Genomic DNA, 18,519 nt, shown 5'->3' on the forward strand with positions numbered 1-18,519 from the left:
CTTTTTGGCAGGTAAAATAATGCATTATAATGGTTGTACTGGCCATCTACAGGTATTTCAAGAGGTAAAAAGTGCTATGTGAGTTATAATCTGTCAGATATGACCCTGATGAATATAATCAACTAATTTCAGGGCAGAAATGACCTTTCAGTCAATAAGTAGAAGCTACAATCACTTTTTGGCAGGTAAAATAATGCATTATAATGGTTGTACTGGCCATCTACAGGTATTTCAAGAGGTAAAAAGTGCTATGTGAGTTATAATCTGTCAGATATGACCCTGATGAATATAATCAACTAATTTCAGGGCAGAAATGACCTTTCAGTCAATAAGTAGAGGCTACAATCACTTTTTGGCAGGTAAAATAATGCATTATAATGGTTGTACTGGCCATCTACAGGTATTTCAAGAGGTAAAAAGTACTATGTGAGTTATAATCTGTCAGATATGACCCTGATGAATATAATCAACTAATTTCAGGGCAGAAATGACCTTTCAGTCAATAAGTAGAAACTACAATCACTTTTTGGCAGGTAAAATAATGCATTATAATGGTTGTACTGGCCATCTACAGGTATTTCAAGAGGTAAAAAGTGCTATGTGAGTTATAATCTGTCAGATATGACCCTGATGAATATAATCAACTAATTTCAGGGCAGAAATAACCTTTCAGTCAATAAGTAGAAGCTACAATCACTTTTTGGCAGGTAAAATACTGCATTATAATGGTAGTACTGGCCATCTACAGGTATTTCAAGAGGTAAAAAGTGCTATGTGAGTTATAATCTGTCAGATATGACCGTGATGAATATAATCAACTAATTTCAGGGCAGAATTAACCTTTCAGTCAATAAGTAGAGGCTATAATCACTTTTTGGCAGGTAAAATACTGCATTGTAATGGTTGTACTGGCCATCTACAGGTATTTCAAGAGGTAAAAAGTGCTATGTGAGTTACAATCTGTCAAACATAATTCTTCTGAATGAAATCAACTAATTTCAGGGCAGAAATAACCTTTAGAGGCTTCAATCACTTTTAGGCATCAATCACTATTACCACGGACATAAGCGGATGTTTATGTGCGCGTTATGTCTGTTTGATCCACATAAAAGCAGCTGTAGTCGTAAAGAGACTGGGCGATACAGCTTTAAGGGCTTTAACACGCCGCGCGCGCTCCCGCGGACGGCAATCAATTTTCGGCGGACCATCACTTTTCGGCACGACACCGGCTTTACTGACGAGATGCGCATAACAATCTCACGATATCGCACAGCCCTAAAACTAACTTATTTTTTTTTACAAAACTACCAAAACCTCTCATCTACCTATTAAGATGTGATTAAAAGCCTAAACGTTCATATCAAAAGCTCAAGCTATGAAGTTAGCATATCGTTACCTCTTCTGAAAATGGTTGAGATGCTAACGGACTTTTTCCGAAGACACTAAACCATTTCTATTAAGCAAATATTCAACAGAAACGTGTCAATTACAAGTAAGAGAAGTGTCAAGAACAGTTGTGTGTATTATTTGTGTGATTTTAGAGACTAAACTCACCAGAAAGCAGTGAAAACAACAGCGAGAGACGGAGTTCAGCTGCTTTGTCAGTTGAAGTCAGTGAGGCAGGCGCGTGCGGGTCGGTGCCGCGCCGTTTCCATGGCAACTCATCTCCGCTCCAGTGTTTGAGGTCGACTCGAAGGTTCACGCGCACGCCCATTAAAACGTCAAAGCCACGCAACATTTAGAAACATAAACATCTAGAATTATAACCTTACTTGAATAAAATTAACGTCTTTCAAACGTAAGAAATACTGAACAAACAATTGAAACAAATAAAATATTTCATGCAGTCTGATAAGATGGTAATGAAATTACGGGCCCGTGACGTTGCAGTTCCGTTGCCAGTAAGTCATGAAATTACCAAGTTATTACGAATAGAGTACGTATCTGGGACGTTGTTGGTTATCTTATAACCTTAGGAGAACGTACTGACGACGTTGTGGGTTGGTAATATGATGGTAATGAAATTACGGCCCCGTGACGTTGCAGTTCCGTTGCCAGTACGTCATGAAATTACCACATTATTACGAATAGAGTATCTGGGACGTTGTTGGTTATCTTATAACCTTACGAGGACGTACTGACGACGTTGTGGGTTGGTAATATGATGGTAATGAAATTACCAGCATGCGACGTTGTAGTTACGTTGTCAGTTAGTAAGGTCATGACATGACCAAAAAGTACGAATACATAACGTAACTGTTACGTCGTGTGTTAGCTGGGAACACTGTAAAAAGTGATTCTGAGTTTTAGTCAGGTGGACAAGTAAAATCATGTCCTGTCAACTTGCAGTGTCTCACTACACAATAGTTATAACAACCTCAACCTTAAGGGAAATGGAAAACTTAAAATAACCTGTTAATATAACAACAAAACATACTTTCTTTCAATTTTCTGCCTCATGCGCATGTGCCAGAAACTCTACGTCATGATGACGTACTATTTTAACAAATTTGAGCCAGACGCGCCATCTCCATTTTCTGCACGAGAAGACGAGATAACGACACGAGTTGCTGATGCGAGAAAAAAGAAGACGAATGAGCTCTTATTTGAACGACTACAGATGGATTTTTATAGTAAGTACACCCTGATTTGTTCTTTCTTTCATGTAAAAATTAGGCTTGTTTCGTTTGCGCTCACCGACCGCATATTGATTTCAGGCTATCACATTTGACAAACTAAGACAACTTGATTAGTAATCAGGAGCCACACGCACTGGCACACACATTTTTGCTAGCTAGATGTGTGTTAGACACCGAGCTGCTGTCGAGACATGAGCAGAAGGAGAAGTCGTCTTTGACTAGTAAAGGTTAATGTTGGTAAATAGATAAAAAAAGTGTACATATAAGTTACTTTTTAGTGTGTTCTTGATCGGATCTCATTATCGTTAGAAACACAGAATGACCAGTAACGTTAATATCTGAAGCACCGCCGCCAGTCCATATTTGTGTTTACCATTACGAATAAAAATGCTTGATTTACTTATGTTAAACGCCCAGTTGTTATTTTTTTCAAATGACATACCATAATGTTTTTGAGCACGTGCAAATGGTGTGTCTTCTGTAGGCCTATATAGGTAACTTGGCATGATTTTGTATTAGTATAATGTCAACTTTTTGTAGTTCATAGTCACATGATTAAACTTTTATGTCAATGGTGTTACCTGTGAAGTCCTAAAGAATCATGAGTTTCAGGATTACGTTATTTATATAAAACATTTTCACATAATAAAAGCTATATTTACAGCACTGCTCAATTTTATATTGACAGCAACATCATTACACTGTAACAAATTTCTAACCCTCCCAAATCAAAAATTTCAAGTGACCGATAACATCTAAATTTTTCAACTGGCCCAAGTGAAATTCTTGTCTGTTAACATTGGCTCAATGAGAAATAATATGTCAGACTAATTGAAAAATTTAGATGTTATCGGTCACTTGAAATTTCCGACTTGGGGATGTAATTTTTTTTTTTACAGTGTAGTGTAACATTAAATGCATCACCAGAAATAGAAATAAAAAGTTTTAATATTTTTTTTTCCTCATAATTGTATTTGGGAAGTAAGATGTTTTAGGGCTGCACGATTATGACAAAAATCATAATTGTCGATTATTCCCTTAATGGGTGATTATTAATTACAAATTATTGAATGATGTTTTGAATAGCCTAGCTTTATCGCAGTGGTTCTCAACTCGTTTGCCCATGGAACCCACATTTTCCCATGGTAATTTTTTATGCCTATTATAAAAAATTGTAGACTCAAACAAGTACTGTCCCCCTTTACTTAACATAAACATAAATTGTAAGAATATGACTAATACTGATAAATAAACGCTTAACAAGGTTAAGCTATTTAATAGCAGTCCCAAACTAGTTTTATTAATACAATGCTGGATTTACCACAGTCTTTTAAATCGGGCCACTGATGACGGCGGATAAACAGTAATGGCACATTCACTGGTAGGGACGAAACATCAACAATATGCTTTACATTGACTATGGCCTGTCCATACGCCCATCACCTATAAAAATGAACAGATGCACAAGAAACCGTACCATATTTACAAGTAAAAGGATGCATCCCGTATCAAATCATTTTTTTTTTTGTCCAGTATTTTACATAGGCTCACACACAGTTGAATAAACACATAAGGAAATCAGTTTCACAAATTAGAAGTAGAGAAGCTCACTTGCACGTGATTGCATTTTAGCGGCTATTTTTCCATAGCAACGAAGTCTCGAGAACATGCGTTGTAAACCTGCACGTTTTTTTTCTAAAAACATGTTGAGCTCACATCCGCCCTTTGAACACAAGAGGCTCTCTGGATATAGGGCTCAATAGTAAAAAAAATTATCAATGGATCCAGTAACAAATAATGAACCTAAGGTGAACTTACATACAACTTACTGGGTATAACAGGTAGGCTATAACAGATGCTTCTGGGTTCTTTGTTGAAGGAACCTCCTGCTATTTCTTTTAAATCGGATCAACACGTTTGTCTGCATGTTTATGATATTTATTCCAACAGGTTTTTTTCCCAACTAAAAATAACTAGTTTAGGCAACGTAGCCTTAAAATCAGTACACATAGGCCTCGAAACACTGTCAGTGAGATGTGACCCAATTCTGATTTTTTGCTCATTTGTGACACAGATCGGATGTGTTCTATGACAGTGTAAACAGGAAAAAAACGAATGCATTCGGATATTTCGAGATCGGTTTCAGGCCTCATTCATATGTGGAAATAAATCAGATATGTGCCAATGCGACTGTCATGTAAACAGATTTTCTGAGGCATTAGGCAACGTCTCCGCGGTTTAATGACGAGAGAAACCCTGAATTTATTTATTTGATTTATTTCCACATTTGAATGAGGCCTGAAACCGATAGACGTGCATCAACGGTAGATGAAAAAAATTGGCCAAATACTGTTCACAACGACAAAACATCTATAAACATCAACATAATCACACACAAAAAACCAACAAGGATTACACACCACTTCTATTTATTCCAGCTGCTTTTTTTCAGTTGGTTGTGTAAAACTGTGCTGAGATAGAGACAGAAATCATTTGTTTATTTTTGTAAAAACTGTTTGTTGTTTAAAGTTCATAGTAATTGTTCTGACTTCATAAAGCCTCATGGTGTGAATGAAACATCAAACTGACTAGAAACTCTTTAAAATATATATATGATACTGGATATTATAAATATATATATATATTAATTTATAATGTAGACAGACAGCAATCTCATTCAGTGTCAGTCATGTGTGCAGTGAAATATAATGTATAAGTGTAGTGGTTTATGGTCTTAAATATTAATATTGAGAGGTTTTGGTCACGTATCACCTAAGGCGAGTGTGAGAGTGTCAGATGATTCCTTCCTATATTACGGGGCACCAGCTAAGGAATTTCACCTTGACAATAAAAAACAATCATGGAAGATTGTTGAAATAATTACAATTATATAAATTATAGGAAGTGCATCTGAAGGATTTAGAGCGATTCTGGTGAGCTTGTAGAGCCTCTGATTTTCAACACAAGAATTACCCAGTTTGCAATAAAGATTAATTTATTGGCAAAGAGATATGCAAGAGTAAAATATCACACTCACTAAATACTACTAAGGAAAATGACTAAACTACTAAGAAAATTAAATCAATAATCAAACAGAAACTACAAACAACTACACAAATGGACGTTAACAATGAATGCCAAGTAGATGAGCAACGGATTGGACGAAGCAATGAATGGGTAATTATAAGTCTATGGAGGAGTCTATTGTGGTCTTTCTAGATGCTGGTATGAGAAGCATTTACTATGAATACAGATAATGTGTCTAATGTATCTGCATATGATGACCCTAGATACAGTCTCTACACAAATAGCAATCTTATATAGCAACAACCTAATGCCCAGGCCTTTGGGAAGAGGTTTGGTTAGCTTATATTTATTTCCACGTGGTCGGGTGATCAGTCCCTGTGATGGGCTACGTCTTCCACTGGTATCTTTCTGTTCGCAGTGGGAGTAAACTGGATCGCTTTCCAACAGTTGCAGAACCACACTGAGTGCTGGATGTTCGCTACTGGTCCATGTGTAATCCGGAGAACTGTAGGTCAGGCGGTGGTCGATCCGCAGGATCCTTTGCAGGCTAGAGGTTACAAAGGCAAGAGTCGTGCAGCTCAGGTGTTGAATGCTGAAGTCCTCAGCAGAAGCGGTTGAGCTGCTTGAAGGTCCGTGTGGGTGAAGGTTTACTTGCAAGAGTAAAACCTTGGTAGCACTGTTATTCCTTCCCTCGTCAGGTCAGAAACTGGGAGCAAGGGTGTGTTCACTTGGGAAAGCTTTTATTCCATCCAGTTAGGGAGGCGATTATGATTCCTCCCATCACTTCCCACCTTTCCACCCTGTGTGTGGAGCTTGTTGCATTGTCCCAAAATACACAGCTAAATGAAACAGTGTCTTTAGAACCTTGGAAATGCTTTATTTCCTTTCCAAACCTTTCTCAAAGTACTTGTGGCAGTGTTATGAACTCGTAGAGTCCAAACTTGATGTAAATTGGATGAGGTGTCACCCAGATGTCCATTTCTGTGTTAGTGGGTGAGATTACATTGGCTGTTATTCCCAGTGCGGTTTCCACTGTGGGTAAACGGTTCCCTGGGTGAATAAGGAGATATGTAGGACATGTTCCTTACAGTTTTCTGTCCATTTTTGTGGTTCTAAGCCAAAGTGTATAAAGAAAAAGTTGGTGTTTGGAGGCATTGTATATTTTACATTGCAATTAATATTCTTCAATGTATTACTTTTCTTTAGGGTTTCTTCTTGTTAGGGTTCTTTGTTCCTACTGTGTTCTAGCCAGAACTGGTTTGGTGGCCTTGGTCAGTCCATGGTCGTTCACACCTTGGTCTCATGAATGGAGGGTTGAGGTCCTGATTACCATAGTCCTTTAGTGTCTTTCACATCCTATCACATCCTCGTCTTAATCAAAGTGAGACAAAGAGAAGAGGTCAGAACTAAACTTATTCCTGATTCAAGCAGAATGAGCATAAAATAAAAACGGACAATAACGTTGAGTTGCTGATAAAATGAGTAATGAGTTTAATCGATTATTACTTGAAGCAAAAAAAAAAAAAAAAGTGAAAGCGAATGATACCGATCTCTCTCTTTATTGACTTATAAGAGCCAAATCATCTCAAGAGAAGAAGAGAAGAAAAGCGTCTAGTTTCAAAGATCCATGAAAGTATATCTTGAGTTTGAATGGAAGAGTAGAAGTGGAAGAGAAACTAGATGTTCTGATGAAAAACAACGAAGAACGAGTTAAAAATTAATATCAGATTCATGTCTCTCTTAAAAGTGTTATGGTCTCTTCTTCAGCTCCTGAACTTCAATGGTGTTTTTCCAGTGTGTATTTTCTGGTGCTCTTTCAGTTCATCATCTGTAGTAAAGGACTTCCAGCACTGAAACACACACTTGCTTTACTTGTGTGAATCTTCAAGTGTTTCTTCAGGACTGACGTCCAATGAAACAGTTTACCGCACTGATCACAGTTAAATGGTCTTTCTTCAGAATGAGAAGATGTGATTTCAGAGAGAAAGCCTGAGCCGCTTCTTCCCAGTGTGAACTCCCATGTGAATCTTCAGACTTGATTTACACGTGAAGTGTTTTTTACACTGAAGGCAGGAGACAGATTTTTTGGATTCTGTTTTTCATTTCTTGTTCACGTCCATCAGGTCTAAAAAAAACATTAAATCAAGTGAGATTTCAAATGAGAAACAAACATGAAATGAAAAGTGAAGCTCAAAGTCAAGATCACTGATGAGTTCAATAGTCATTTTAATCCCATTAAATCTGGTCAACAACTGCTGTGCACGATTATGATCTATTTTAATGTCATGAATATGATTTGTGTTATAAGTCACTAGTTTGGTCATGAATCTCTAGATGACGCAGGCTTGACATGTGATCCGTAAGCAATCACATCGTTTCCTACACGACGCAAGCTGATTGGCCTCTAAGCTATGCAAAAATGTATGAATCTGTTGACAGACCATCTTTTCACACTGAACCAGTTTGACACAAAACGCTTGCTGAGGCACAGAAGTGACGTTCACTCTCGCCACTGGACTAATTGACACAGGTGCTTCAGACACGATCATGCAGGGGCTTCCCAAAGTGGCATCGATGCATCACGAGTTCCCTCGAAAGGGAACTGAGACCTGATGTGAGATTTGAACATAGCCAATGCTCACATCCATATTGATCATTTCCAATTTTTTGCATGGAAACAACCGTGCGCCCAATTTTCAGTTGTACGCTCGTTTTGTAAATGAGGGCCACTGTGTGAAAACATATACCAATCGTGCCAATATCTATGGACTAAATGCATAAGAAAATTAAAGTTCACAATGGTGAGCTACAGCAGGAAAAGCACACAAGGCAACCTAACTTCAAGATTTCAAGTTTCTCAGCACATAAAGATGAACTACTCACCGTGATCTCAGACTGTGGTGATGTGGTTTCTCCGCTGCATGGATCTTCATATGTCGTTTCAGGCTACTTTTAACAGAGAAACTCTTTCCACACTGATCACACGTGTGCGGCTTCTCTCCAGTGTGGATCCTCTCATGTGTTTTCAGACTTCCTGACTGACTGAATCTCTTGTCACAGTGTGAACACTTGAAAGGTTTTTCTCCAGTGTGGATCCTCTCATGTGTTTTCAGACTTTCTGGCAGACGGAATCTCTTGTCACAGTGTGAACACTTGTAAGGTTTTTCTCCAGTGTGGATCCTCTCATGTGTTTTCAGATCTGCTGACAGACTGAATCTCTTGTCACAGTGTGAACACTTGTAAGGTTTTTCTCCAGTGTGAATTCTCTGGTGCTGTTTTAAATTATCCACTGTAATAAAAGTCTTCTCACACTCAAAGCACATGTACTCTCTCACACCAGTATGTCTTTTCTGATGTCTTTGTAAATATGTCTGCTGTGAAAAACTCTTTCCACACTCAGAACATGAATGCGGCTTCTCCTTCGTATGAACTGTCAGGTGTATCTTTAGGGTTGATGCCCTAGAAAATGTTTTTCCGCATTGATCACATGAGAATGGCTTCTCTCCAGTATGAACTCTCATGTGAACATTAAGAGTTTGTTTATGTTGGAAACTTGTTCCGCATTGATCACATGTGAACGGCTTTTCTCCAGTGTGGATTTTCATGTGTTTTTTAAGGTGTCCTGATTGTGTGAAACTCTTCCCACATTGATCACATGTGAACGGCTTTTCTCCAGTATGGATTTTTATGTGTTCTTTAAGGTGTCCTGATTGTGTGAAACTCTTCCCACATTGATCACATGTGAACAGCTCTCCAGTGTGGATCCTCATGTGACACTCAAGATGTTGTTTGGTTGTGTAACTCTTTCCACACTGAGTGCAGGTGAAAGATTTATTGGATCTTCTTTTCTTTAAAATTTTATTTCTTGTCTTTGAGCGACTCAAATGTACTCCTCCAGGTTTGACATGATGTTCCTCCTCCACTTCACTCAGTTCTTCGCTCTCCTCCTTCACTTCACTCAGTTCTTCTCTCTCCTCCTCCACTTCACTCAGTTCTTCACTCTCCTCCTTCACTTCACTCAGTTCTTCTCTCTCCTCCTCCACTTCACTCAGTTCTTCACTCTCCTCCTTCACTTCACTCAGTTCTTCACTCTCCTCCTTCACTTCACTCAGTTCTTCTCTCTCCTCCTTCACTTCACTCAGTTCTTCTCTCTCCTCCTTCACTTCACTCAGTTCTTCACTCTCCTTGCTCTCTTCCATCAGGTCTGAAATGAAAGAGAAAAAGACATTTCATTTTCAGTGCATCAAAACAATTCCAAGAAAAATATTAAGTGAAAGGACATAAATGTCAACCATGATGTAACAAAGTAGACAACTGCTATAAATATTACAATAATTTGTATGCCTTTTTATAAGGGTGTATTCACACCTGTCTTGTTTGGTTCGATTGAATTGAACTCAAGTTCGTTTCGCCCCTTGGTGCGGATCTTTTGGGCAGGTGTGAATACAGCAATCGCACTCGGGTGCGGTCAGCCTATGTAGCACCTATGTACACCAAACTTTCCAGTTATACACTTAGCAGTATTCTGAAGATATTTTCAGAGGGATTTGTTAATAATATTACTTGTGTAAGTAATCAACTGAGGAAGTTTCATGGTGATATCTATTATTTAAAAATTGTATCCTATTCACCTGTAGTGTCTCACCTTAACTGCTAAATTTAACCATCATAGAGTGAAAGTTTATAATTCGGATGTGTTTTTTCTTGCCAATTTACATATTCAAACCATTTTAAATGCAGACGAAGAGGCGAACATCGGGACTCATGTTATTTTCACCCGAAGCGCACGCAGAGAGAGAGAGACGGAGAGAGAGAGAGACGTTTCAGACAGCACTTGTACACCGAATTGATTCCTCTTTTGCGTTTCCTTGCCTTTGAACGGACACATGCACACACAATGATGTTAAAATACTTGTCTTAATGCTCGTCTCAGCAAATATTCTCTCTTATGTCATAAGTGGACAGGTGAGAAAGAAACCGGACGTTTGTCGTTTTTTTCCGGTCTGTGCATTCTGTCTTAAAGTGACAGCAGACACCTAATATTCCTACTGTTGTCTGTGTTATTAATATTAATAAAACAACAAAATACAGCTTTAACAAAGATAAAACTATACTTAATTTCTGTACCTGAATACTACTGTTAGACTTTGTAGCTTTTAGTATCTTTGCTTGTAATTTGTGTATTTGTTCATATTTAGGACTGTTCACTTGTTTTTAATAATGTTTGAACTTTTTCAGATATGCTAGTAGTGTTTTCATGTGGTGTCGAAGAACTTCAAGTGAGCTTTAAATAATAAATGAAAAGCAAAGTTGCATTAGCCTAAAAAGTTACATTCCCCCAAATGATCATATTGTGCTCAGAAGTTTCTTCATATTGTGTTAGTAGCTGATAATAACACCATAAAAATTGCACTACCAAAGATCTCCATGATAAGTCTGTTTTTGCACTTCCTGCTTTTCCCTGCTTGAGAATTTCTGTTCAATGAATGTGTGGCATGATAAGTGTCATGGTGTGGTGTAGGTTGAAGAAGACAAAGAGGCCAATGGCTCCAATACATACATTTTACTAATTCACTCAGAAAGGCACATACAGGCAGAAGGTTTACACACACCTAACACAACGTTACACAGACGAGAACTAAATACAGACACTGATGAACACTGATTAACTGAACACAGGTGATGTAGATGATTGACACAACTGAACTAATGATGACAGTGAAGACACGTGACATGACAGTCTATTTTTGCTGCGCCGCTTACGCTGAATTAAAGTGACAATGCATTGATCATGGCCAAAATACGCCGCAGTTTTATCCAAAAAGTGCATTGATGATATCTATTGTGTTTTAAACAGTCAATCAAGTGACCAACAGCAATTTAAAAAGAAAACAATTTGTCCAAAAACAAACTTGTTGCCAGAACAATAAAAACAAAGATGAACCTAAAGTTATATAAATGAAATTATTAATAAAATAAGCTTCTTGACTAGTCTTTTCTCTTAAATGTTTTTGAAAACGAAATAAAGCAATGCCAACTTATCCATTATAGAGTACCCTGTACACAAACGCTGTCAGTGTGAAAGCAAAACACGCGTGTCCTGCTCACCAAACACACTGCTCCTGAGTCCTGCCCTGCTTACGCTCTGCTCACGCGTGCAGTGTGAAACCGGCGTAATAACTAACTATAACTATAACTATAGATGTGTAAAAAAAAAAGGGAATATACATCCGAGTCCTGATCGGGAGGTAACGTCCTATTCCGATCGAGTCTGAAACCACGTGATCGGATCGGGACATCCCTATCGAATGTCGCTCGATTTTGCTGCGGTAACGCTAGCTGCTCCACAAACGTTGGTGACAGCATCAGTTGTCGTCGTAACGTTACTACTAGGGCCGGGACATTAACGCGTTAATTTCGATTAATTAATCTGAGAAAAAATTACGCGTTAAAAAAAATAACGCAGATTAATCCATTACGTATTGACCTTTGAACTTGGAGCCGTTAAAATGAAGGAGGGAGACGAGAACGCGCTGGCGCTGCCTGGATCATTGATTGGAACATTTACTTATAAAAAAACAGCCGGCATTTCAACGTTGATTCACCGGTGAACGTAAGGGACCAAGGTCGAATCAATGTTGGATTATGTTTCGACTGTGCAAAACGAATCAACGTTGAAATCGTGACGTTGTTTCATTGTTGATTTCGTGACGTTGTTTCGCCGTCTCTTCTTTCAATATGGGTGAATAAAGATTGTATGTCGACGTTGTTGAACCAATGATGAATTATGCTTCGGTTTTGCAAATTGAATCAACGTTGATATCGTGACGTTGTTTCACCGTATTACCTTTCATCATGGGATAATGAGTCATGACAATGCTGACTGAATTTGTGATTAACTGTACACTAAAATATTGTTAACTGTCAAATTACTTGCAGCAATGGCTTAAACACATTTAAGAAAAATATAACACATGCTCAAGATTGTAAAACGTTTTATTCTGAAAAAAACAAAAGTCTAAAAATACTTTCTAAAACAGATGAAAAACATCTCAAACTTTAAATTTCAGCATTTTCGAAGTAATGTTAAAAACCTGTAAAGCAAGTGTAAATAATGTTTATAATTTAATGTTTAATATCAAATGTATAATTTAATAATGTTCAATAATTTAATAATGTTCAATTGTATTGTATTGATTATTTGCTAGGCACAATTATTTCAATGCTCACCCTTTGAACATTTGAACATTATTTCAATAACATGTTCAACACAATTATTTTTAATTGATTGACAGCCCTAATTTATATGCAATTAAAATGCGATTAATTTCGATTAATTAATTACAAAGCCTCTAATTAATTAGATTAATTTTTTTAATCGAGTCCCGGCCCTAGTTACTACTTGTAGATTTGTCGGTCACGCCAAATTAACTAGACATAGGCCTAGTTGTTTGCTGTCTTACTCTTACCGCCAATTTGTGGCCGTCACACTGCATATGGGATTTTACGGTGCTAATTCCCATTGTCCCCAACTTAAAGGACAAGTTCGGTATTTTACACTTAAAGCCCTGTTTACAGATCGTTTCTGATGAAATAGAACGGTTAAGATTAAAATTTGGACATATGCTGATGTCCCGAGAATTTTAGGTTTATTTCGCTTTCCCCAAAACCTCTAGAATGGGTGTATAGGTGCACTCGAACATATCCTTCCTAAAACGCATTAAACTTTCGTTTACAAAGAGATGAAACTCACCGAGTGGTCAGGGGTGTTCACTGATATGCTCATTAGGGTTGTGCCGATGGACGGTGATGGCTGACCGACATCACGATGGTGAGCCACCATCGTGATGCCACGCCCCCACCCTGTGAGACCAGCCCAGTCTCACGGCAGTTCGTGTTCGTGTGTACACCAGTGGTTAGGAGACTGTCTCTCACCCTTTAGCAACGAACGATAAAAAAATTAAGACGTGCTGTTCGCGAGTGTCACGAGTCACCACAGCAATCAACTAACCGCTTACGTTTCTGTGGTAACCTAACAGTTACAGCTCCTGCACTGGGATTCAAGCAGCTGCAGCTTGTTTAAGGTGATGGCGAAAATCATTTTAGAACAGCAGCGAAAATGTAAAAGTAGGCTATATAAACTTTAATATATCCTTTTATTGAAACGGGTGCTTTACTGTTCAAAGAGACATTTCGAAACATTTCACCCGCTGGCCGCTGGTACTTTCACTTTTGCCGCAGAGACCCTTTATGTCCTATAAATGTGTCGTATTGTTGATAATCCGCGCAGATTTCAGTTGACGATTCTGTTTAAAGTTATTAATAATAAAACATGAATGAATGAGAAAGAAAAGAGCAGGATGTGCTGTATATTGAAAAGAAATATTAAAAGCGCGATAAGTCGCGAAAGAGACCTAAATTGTACTGACAGGATGCTGTGCGCGCGCTCCGAGCGCAACACGGACAAGCATATAGTCTTTGTCTTTGGTTGTGAGCCTAAACGGCCAAATAAACATCTAAATATTTCAAAATGCCAAGCCGAGTATTCCCGTGGCGTAAACACAGTAGAAGTAGCTACTCTCTCTCTCTTCGTGATGGTCAGCGCGATTCCGTAGCATCCCCCCCCCCCCCCCCCCCCCCCCCCCCGTCCATCGCGATGTTTTACTGTAAACATCGTCAACTGCCAATTTAGGGGACATCGCCCAACCCTAATGCTCATTCAAAAATCGCTGCAAAATATGCTTTCCAACAGGTGTTTTACCATTCGTTGTAAAACTGTGGATCTATTTCTCCAAACTTCTCACACACGTAGATTATTCCATTGAGAGCTTGAATAATAGACACTCCAGCCCAGTTGGTGGCGATAATGCACCTTTGCCAATTGCAAGCAAACCGCTGGCATTTCATTGAATACACAGAAGAAGCAGAAGAAGAAGCGGCGGAGTAATACCGTACCTCACACAGCTCTTTCAATACAAGTCAATGGAGTTGGACAAAAACTACGATAAAACCTGTTGGAAAGCATATTTTGCAGCGATTTTTGTATGAGCATATCAGTGAACACCCCTGACCACTCTGTGAGTTTCATCTCTTTGTAAACGAAAGTTTAATGCGTTTTAGGAAGGATATGTTCGAGTGCACCTATGCACCCATTCTGTAGGTGGGGGGGAAAGCGAAATAAACCTAAAATTCTCGGGACAGCAGCACGTGTCAAAATTTGAATCTTAACCGTTCTATTTCATCAGAAACGATCTGTACACAGGGCTTTAAGTGTAAAATACCGAACTTGTCCTTTAAATGCTTTTCTGCAAACACCGCAAAATCCTTCATCATTTTTACCACTAACGGGCTGCAACCATGTCTTGAAATTTTCGTTTTCCAGCCACTTCAGTTGGAATTTGCAGTTTCCCATTTTTCCTCAGACCTGTCGTCCACCGCTATACAAAATGCCCGCGTCACCTCCATATCACTGCAATTTTGCTCCGGCCGAAACCAATTACAAACTGGTTCCGTTTGTTTATCACACTAATGTACATTTTGCGACAACAAATAACATGATTAATTATGAAGGCTATATTCAAAGAAATTGATATAAAATTCTCTTCAAAACAATAAAAAAAAATGTAATTTTTACATTTGCAGACTCAAATTTAATGCTTTTTGCCTTTTAAGGCCTTAATTTTCATAAAATCCATTTAAGGACTTTTAATGCTTTTTAATGCCCCACGGAAACCCTGATATATAAAATAAATGTAAAATAAAACTGTTTAAATATTTAAACTTAGTTTGACCTGATGTTGACAATCAATATGAAACCTCCTTTTAATGACCATTTGTTAAAAAAACTGAAACTTTTGCAGCTATTTCACAGTTTAACTGTTTATCTAAATGTGCTGAAGTGCTTGAATGTTTCTAACATAAATGTTCTTCAGCATCATGAATGAATGAAGGATAAACACCAACCTCTTTGTTCTTCAGGATCTTCAGTGTGTTTCGTTCTGCAGGGTTCTGGATCACTCATGTTCTCACTGTCCTCTTTAATAAACTCAGTCTTTGCAGATTTCAGCTCTTCCTGATGCTCGTCTTCACTTGTAGCTTCTTCTTTTTCTTATTTACAGCATTTATTGGAGAATTGCTGTGGGAGGAGCTTCACTAATGATGTGACTGCTGTGGGAGGAGCTTCACTGATGATGTGACTGCTGTGGGAGGAGCATCACTGATGATGTGACTGCTGTGGGAGGAGCTTCACTGATGATGAATTGTAGTGTGAGGAGTTGATCTGCCAAAATCAAAAATATATAAGTTACCGAGTTTGTTTTATGCTTATGGACTACAGAATATAATAATGTAAATTTTCCCAAATGTAAATAATGGTAAGAAAAACAATTGAAAGCATAAACAGTGTGGTGACAAACAATTTTCTATTACTGAATAAGAGACAAACATGTATCAAATGACCACGAGAGGAGGGCATCCTACCTTCATTATTGTCCTGACTCCCCCAAGGTTATTTCTCTAGGCTAAATGAAGATATGTCTCAGTTATAACTTACGCATTGTTACATAATTCATCATACATGCATATAAGGGTTAATAACAGTTCACTGTTATATTCATGTAGCAGAGAATCATGGGACTTCACATGCAATCCCTGTGCATTTTATTACCATCATGTTTTCTAAGTTTCTTTGAATATAAGAAAATGCAAACACATACATCAGTCTGTTGACAGCAATGAAATGAGCTTTAAGTGTCAATTTACAGGAGATCTGAAGACATCAGCATAATAAATGAGGTGAAAACAGGAATATTGTCATGAAATAAAGAGTGTTTTCAGCAGATCTGTTAATATTGATGAACCTCAGACTATCAACACTCATTCAACAAGCCATTCAGGATCATCAGCAGATCATCTCACTTTATTCTGAGTGTTTGCTGTTAGAAACACATTATTCGAGTCAGGATACATGAATAATGTAACAGATTTGTATGTACAGAAACTGACAATGATCATAATACTCTTAAAAATAAAAGAAAATGTAACGTTTCCAGTGTCAAACTTAATTAATAATTTATCTATATTCCCATGGATGTAACTTATAGATTTGAGATTTCCCTCGTTCGTTACTCATACAGTAATCTGCCAAAGATAGCCTAAATGTCGACAAAGAAATAAAGTTAAACATGAAAATGGCAACACTTGGGATCGATTCCCATCAATTCCCCACACAGATCTCAAACTTTAACTCTTGACTTGACTTGAATTCAGTAACTGTTCTCACACAAACATCGAGATCACACAAACGAATACAAACTCGCTCAGGTCTGAATGAACTCAACATATTCTCCTCATGCTCGCTGCTGCTGCACTAAATGTTTATTTCAGAAGGAAGACGCCAGAAAAGACGCACAAGTATCGCTGTGATCGATGAAAACAATACAGAAATGAGTCTGTCGCTTAATCAAACTCTATAAAGTGTGTGTAATGGTTGTTTATGAGAAATACCGTGAGCTGCTCTCCTCTCCTCAGAAGACTCGACGCTGAAACTCTCAATGAGGGAAGAAAGACGGCGCGAGCGAGCGGTGACGTCATCGGCCGCCAACGCATGCGCGTACGGGACACCCCCGCAGCCAATCAGGGCCACGCAGATTGAGCTTTACTAGTAGCCTTCCGTTATTATTATTTTAGAACCGAAATGACTCCAGTTACTAAAGGTGAAAGGAACTTTTTCAAGTGAAGCACAAAATAGTCAGAATAAGCAGAGGAGGATCACCTCCATCCAGTCTGAAAAGTGTTTTGGCCTGTAAAGTTCAGCTCAGTATATTCTGTAGTGTCTTAAGACAAATAGTAAAGGCATGTCGGTAGATTAGCACCTGTAGAATTTCCGAGAGGGGGTCAAATCTTTGCGTGGCAGGGGGAGCTGCCACTCGACCAGTCACGGATATACGCGCCCGCCACTCGACCAGTCACGGATATACGCGCCTGCCACTGCTTTATAAGCGCCGGCCACTCGACCAGTCACGGATATATGCACCTGCCACTGCTTTATACGCGCCGGCCACTCGACCAGTCACGGATATATGCGCCGGCCACTCGAACTTACACAATATGTAAGGTTTAAAAAAACAAACAAATGCAGCGCGCGTCTCGTGGCTCTATTATCATCGCGCCGGCCACTACCAGCCACACGATCTCTCACTGTTTACATCTATCAGACACTCCTATTGATACACAAAAGCACACATACAGTGCAATACATATCTTATTTACCTATTTCTCATCTTATCTGTTTTTGTATTTGCTCTTTTTACCCGTATGGGAGCGCGCTCGTGGCTAAGCGAAGCGTCGCACCACACGATCTCTCGCTGTTTACGGCCACTACCAGCCACACGATCTCTCACTGTTTACATCTTTCAGACACTCCTAATGATACACAAGAGCACAAAGACAGTGCAATACAGATCTTATTTACCTATTTCTCATCTTATCTTTTTTTTTTTTTGCTCTTTTTACCCGTATATGGGAGTGCGCGCTCGTGGCTCTATAGCATTGCGCCGGCCATACCAGCCACACAATCTCTCACTGTTTACATCTATCAGACACTCCTAATCATACACGAGAGCACGCAGACAGTGCAATACAGATCTTATTTACCTATTTCTCATCTAAATCTTATTTTTATTCGCTCTTTTTACCCGTATATGGGAGTGCGCGCTCGTGGCTCTATAGCATCGCGCCGGCCACTACCGGCCACACAGTCTCTCACTGTTTACATCTTCCAGACACTCATGATACACGAGAGCACACGGACAGTGCAATACAGATCTTATTTACCTATTTCTCATCTTAACTT

The 18,519-nt window shown here is 38.7% G+C and overlaps 1 protein-coding gene across 1 annotated transcript in view; it reads right to left on the reverse strand.

The window, feature by feature from the left end:
- Positions 1–8,211: 8,211 nt before the first annotated feature.
- LOC311297732 (uncharacterized protein) overlaps positions 8,212–18,519 on the reverse strand; it is a gene marked incomplete at its 3' end in the record, with an annotated part of 53,658 nt that continues 43,350 nt past the window's right edge. Inside the window, exons 3-5 of the mRNA XM_084420156.1 lie at positions 8,736–9,870; positions 8,550–8,615; positions 8,212–8,275 (exon numbers count right to left, since the gene is read on the reverse strand). Coding sequence (XP_084276282.1) covers positions 8,212–8,275; positions 8,550–8,615; positions 8,736–9,870 — 1,265 coding nt within the window. The remainder of the gene's footprint in view (positions 8,276–8,549; positions 8,616–8,735; positions 9,871–18,519) is intronic.

This window comes from Rutilus rutilus (assembly GCF_951802725.1).
Source record: "Rutilus rutilus genome assembly, chromosome: 1".
NCBI classification, from domain to species: domain Eukaryota; kingdom Metazoa; phylum Chordata; class Actinopteri; order Cypriniformes; family Leuciscidae; genus Rutilus; species Rutilus rutilus.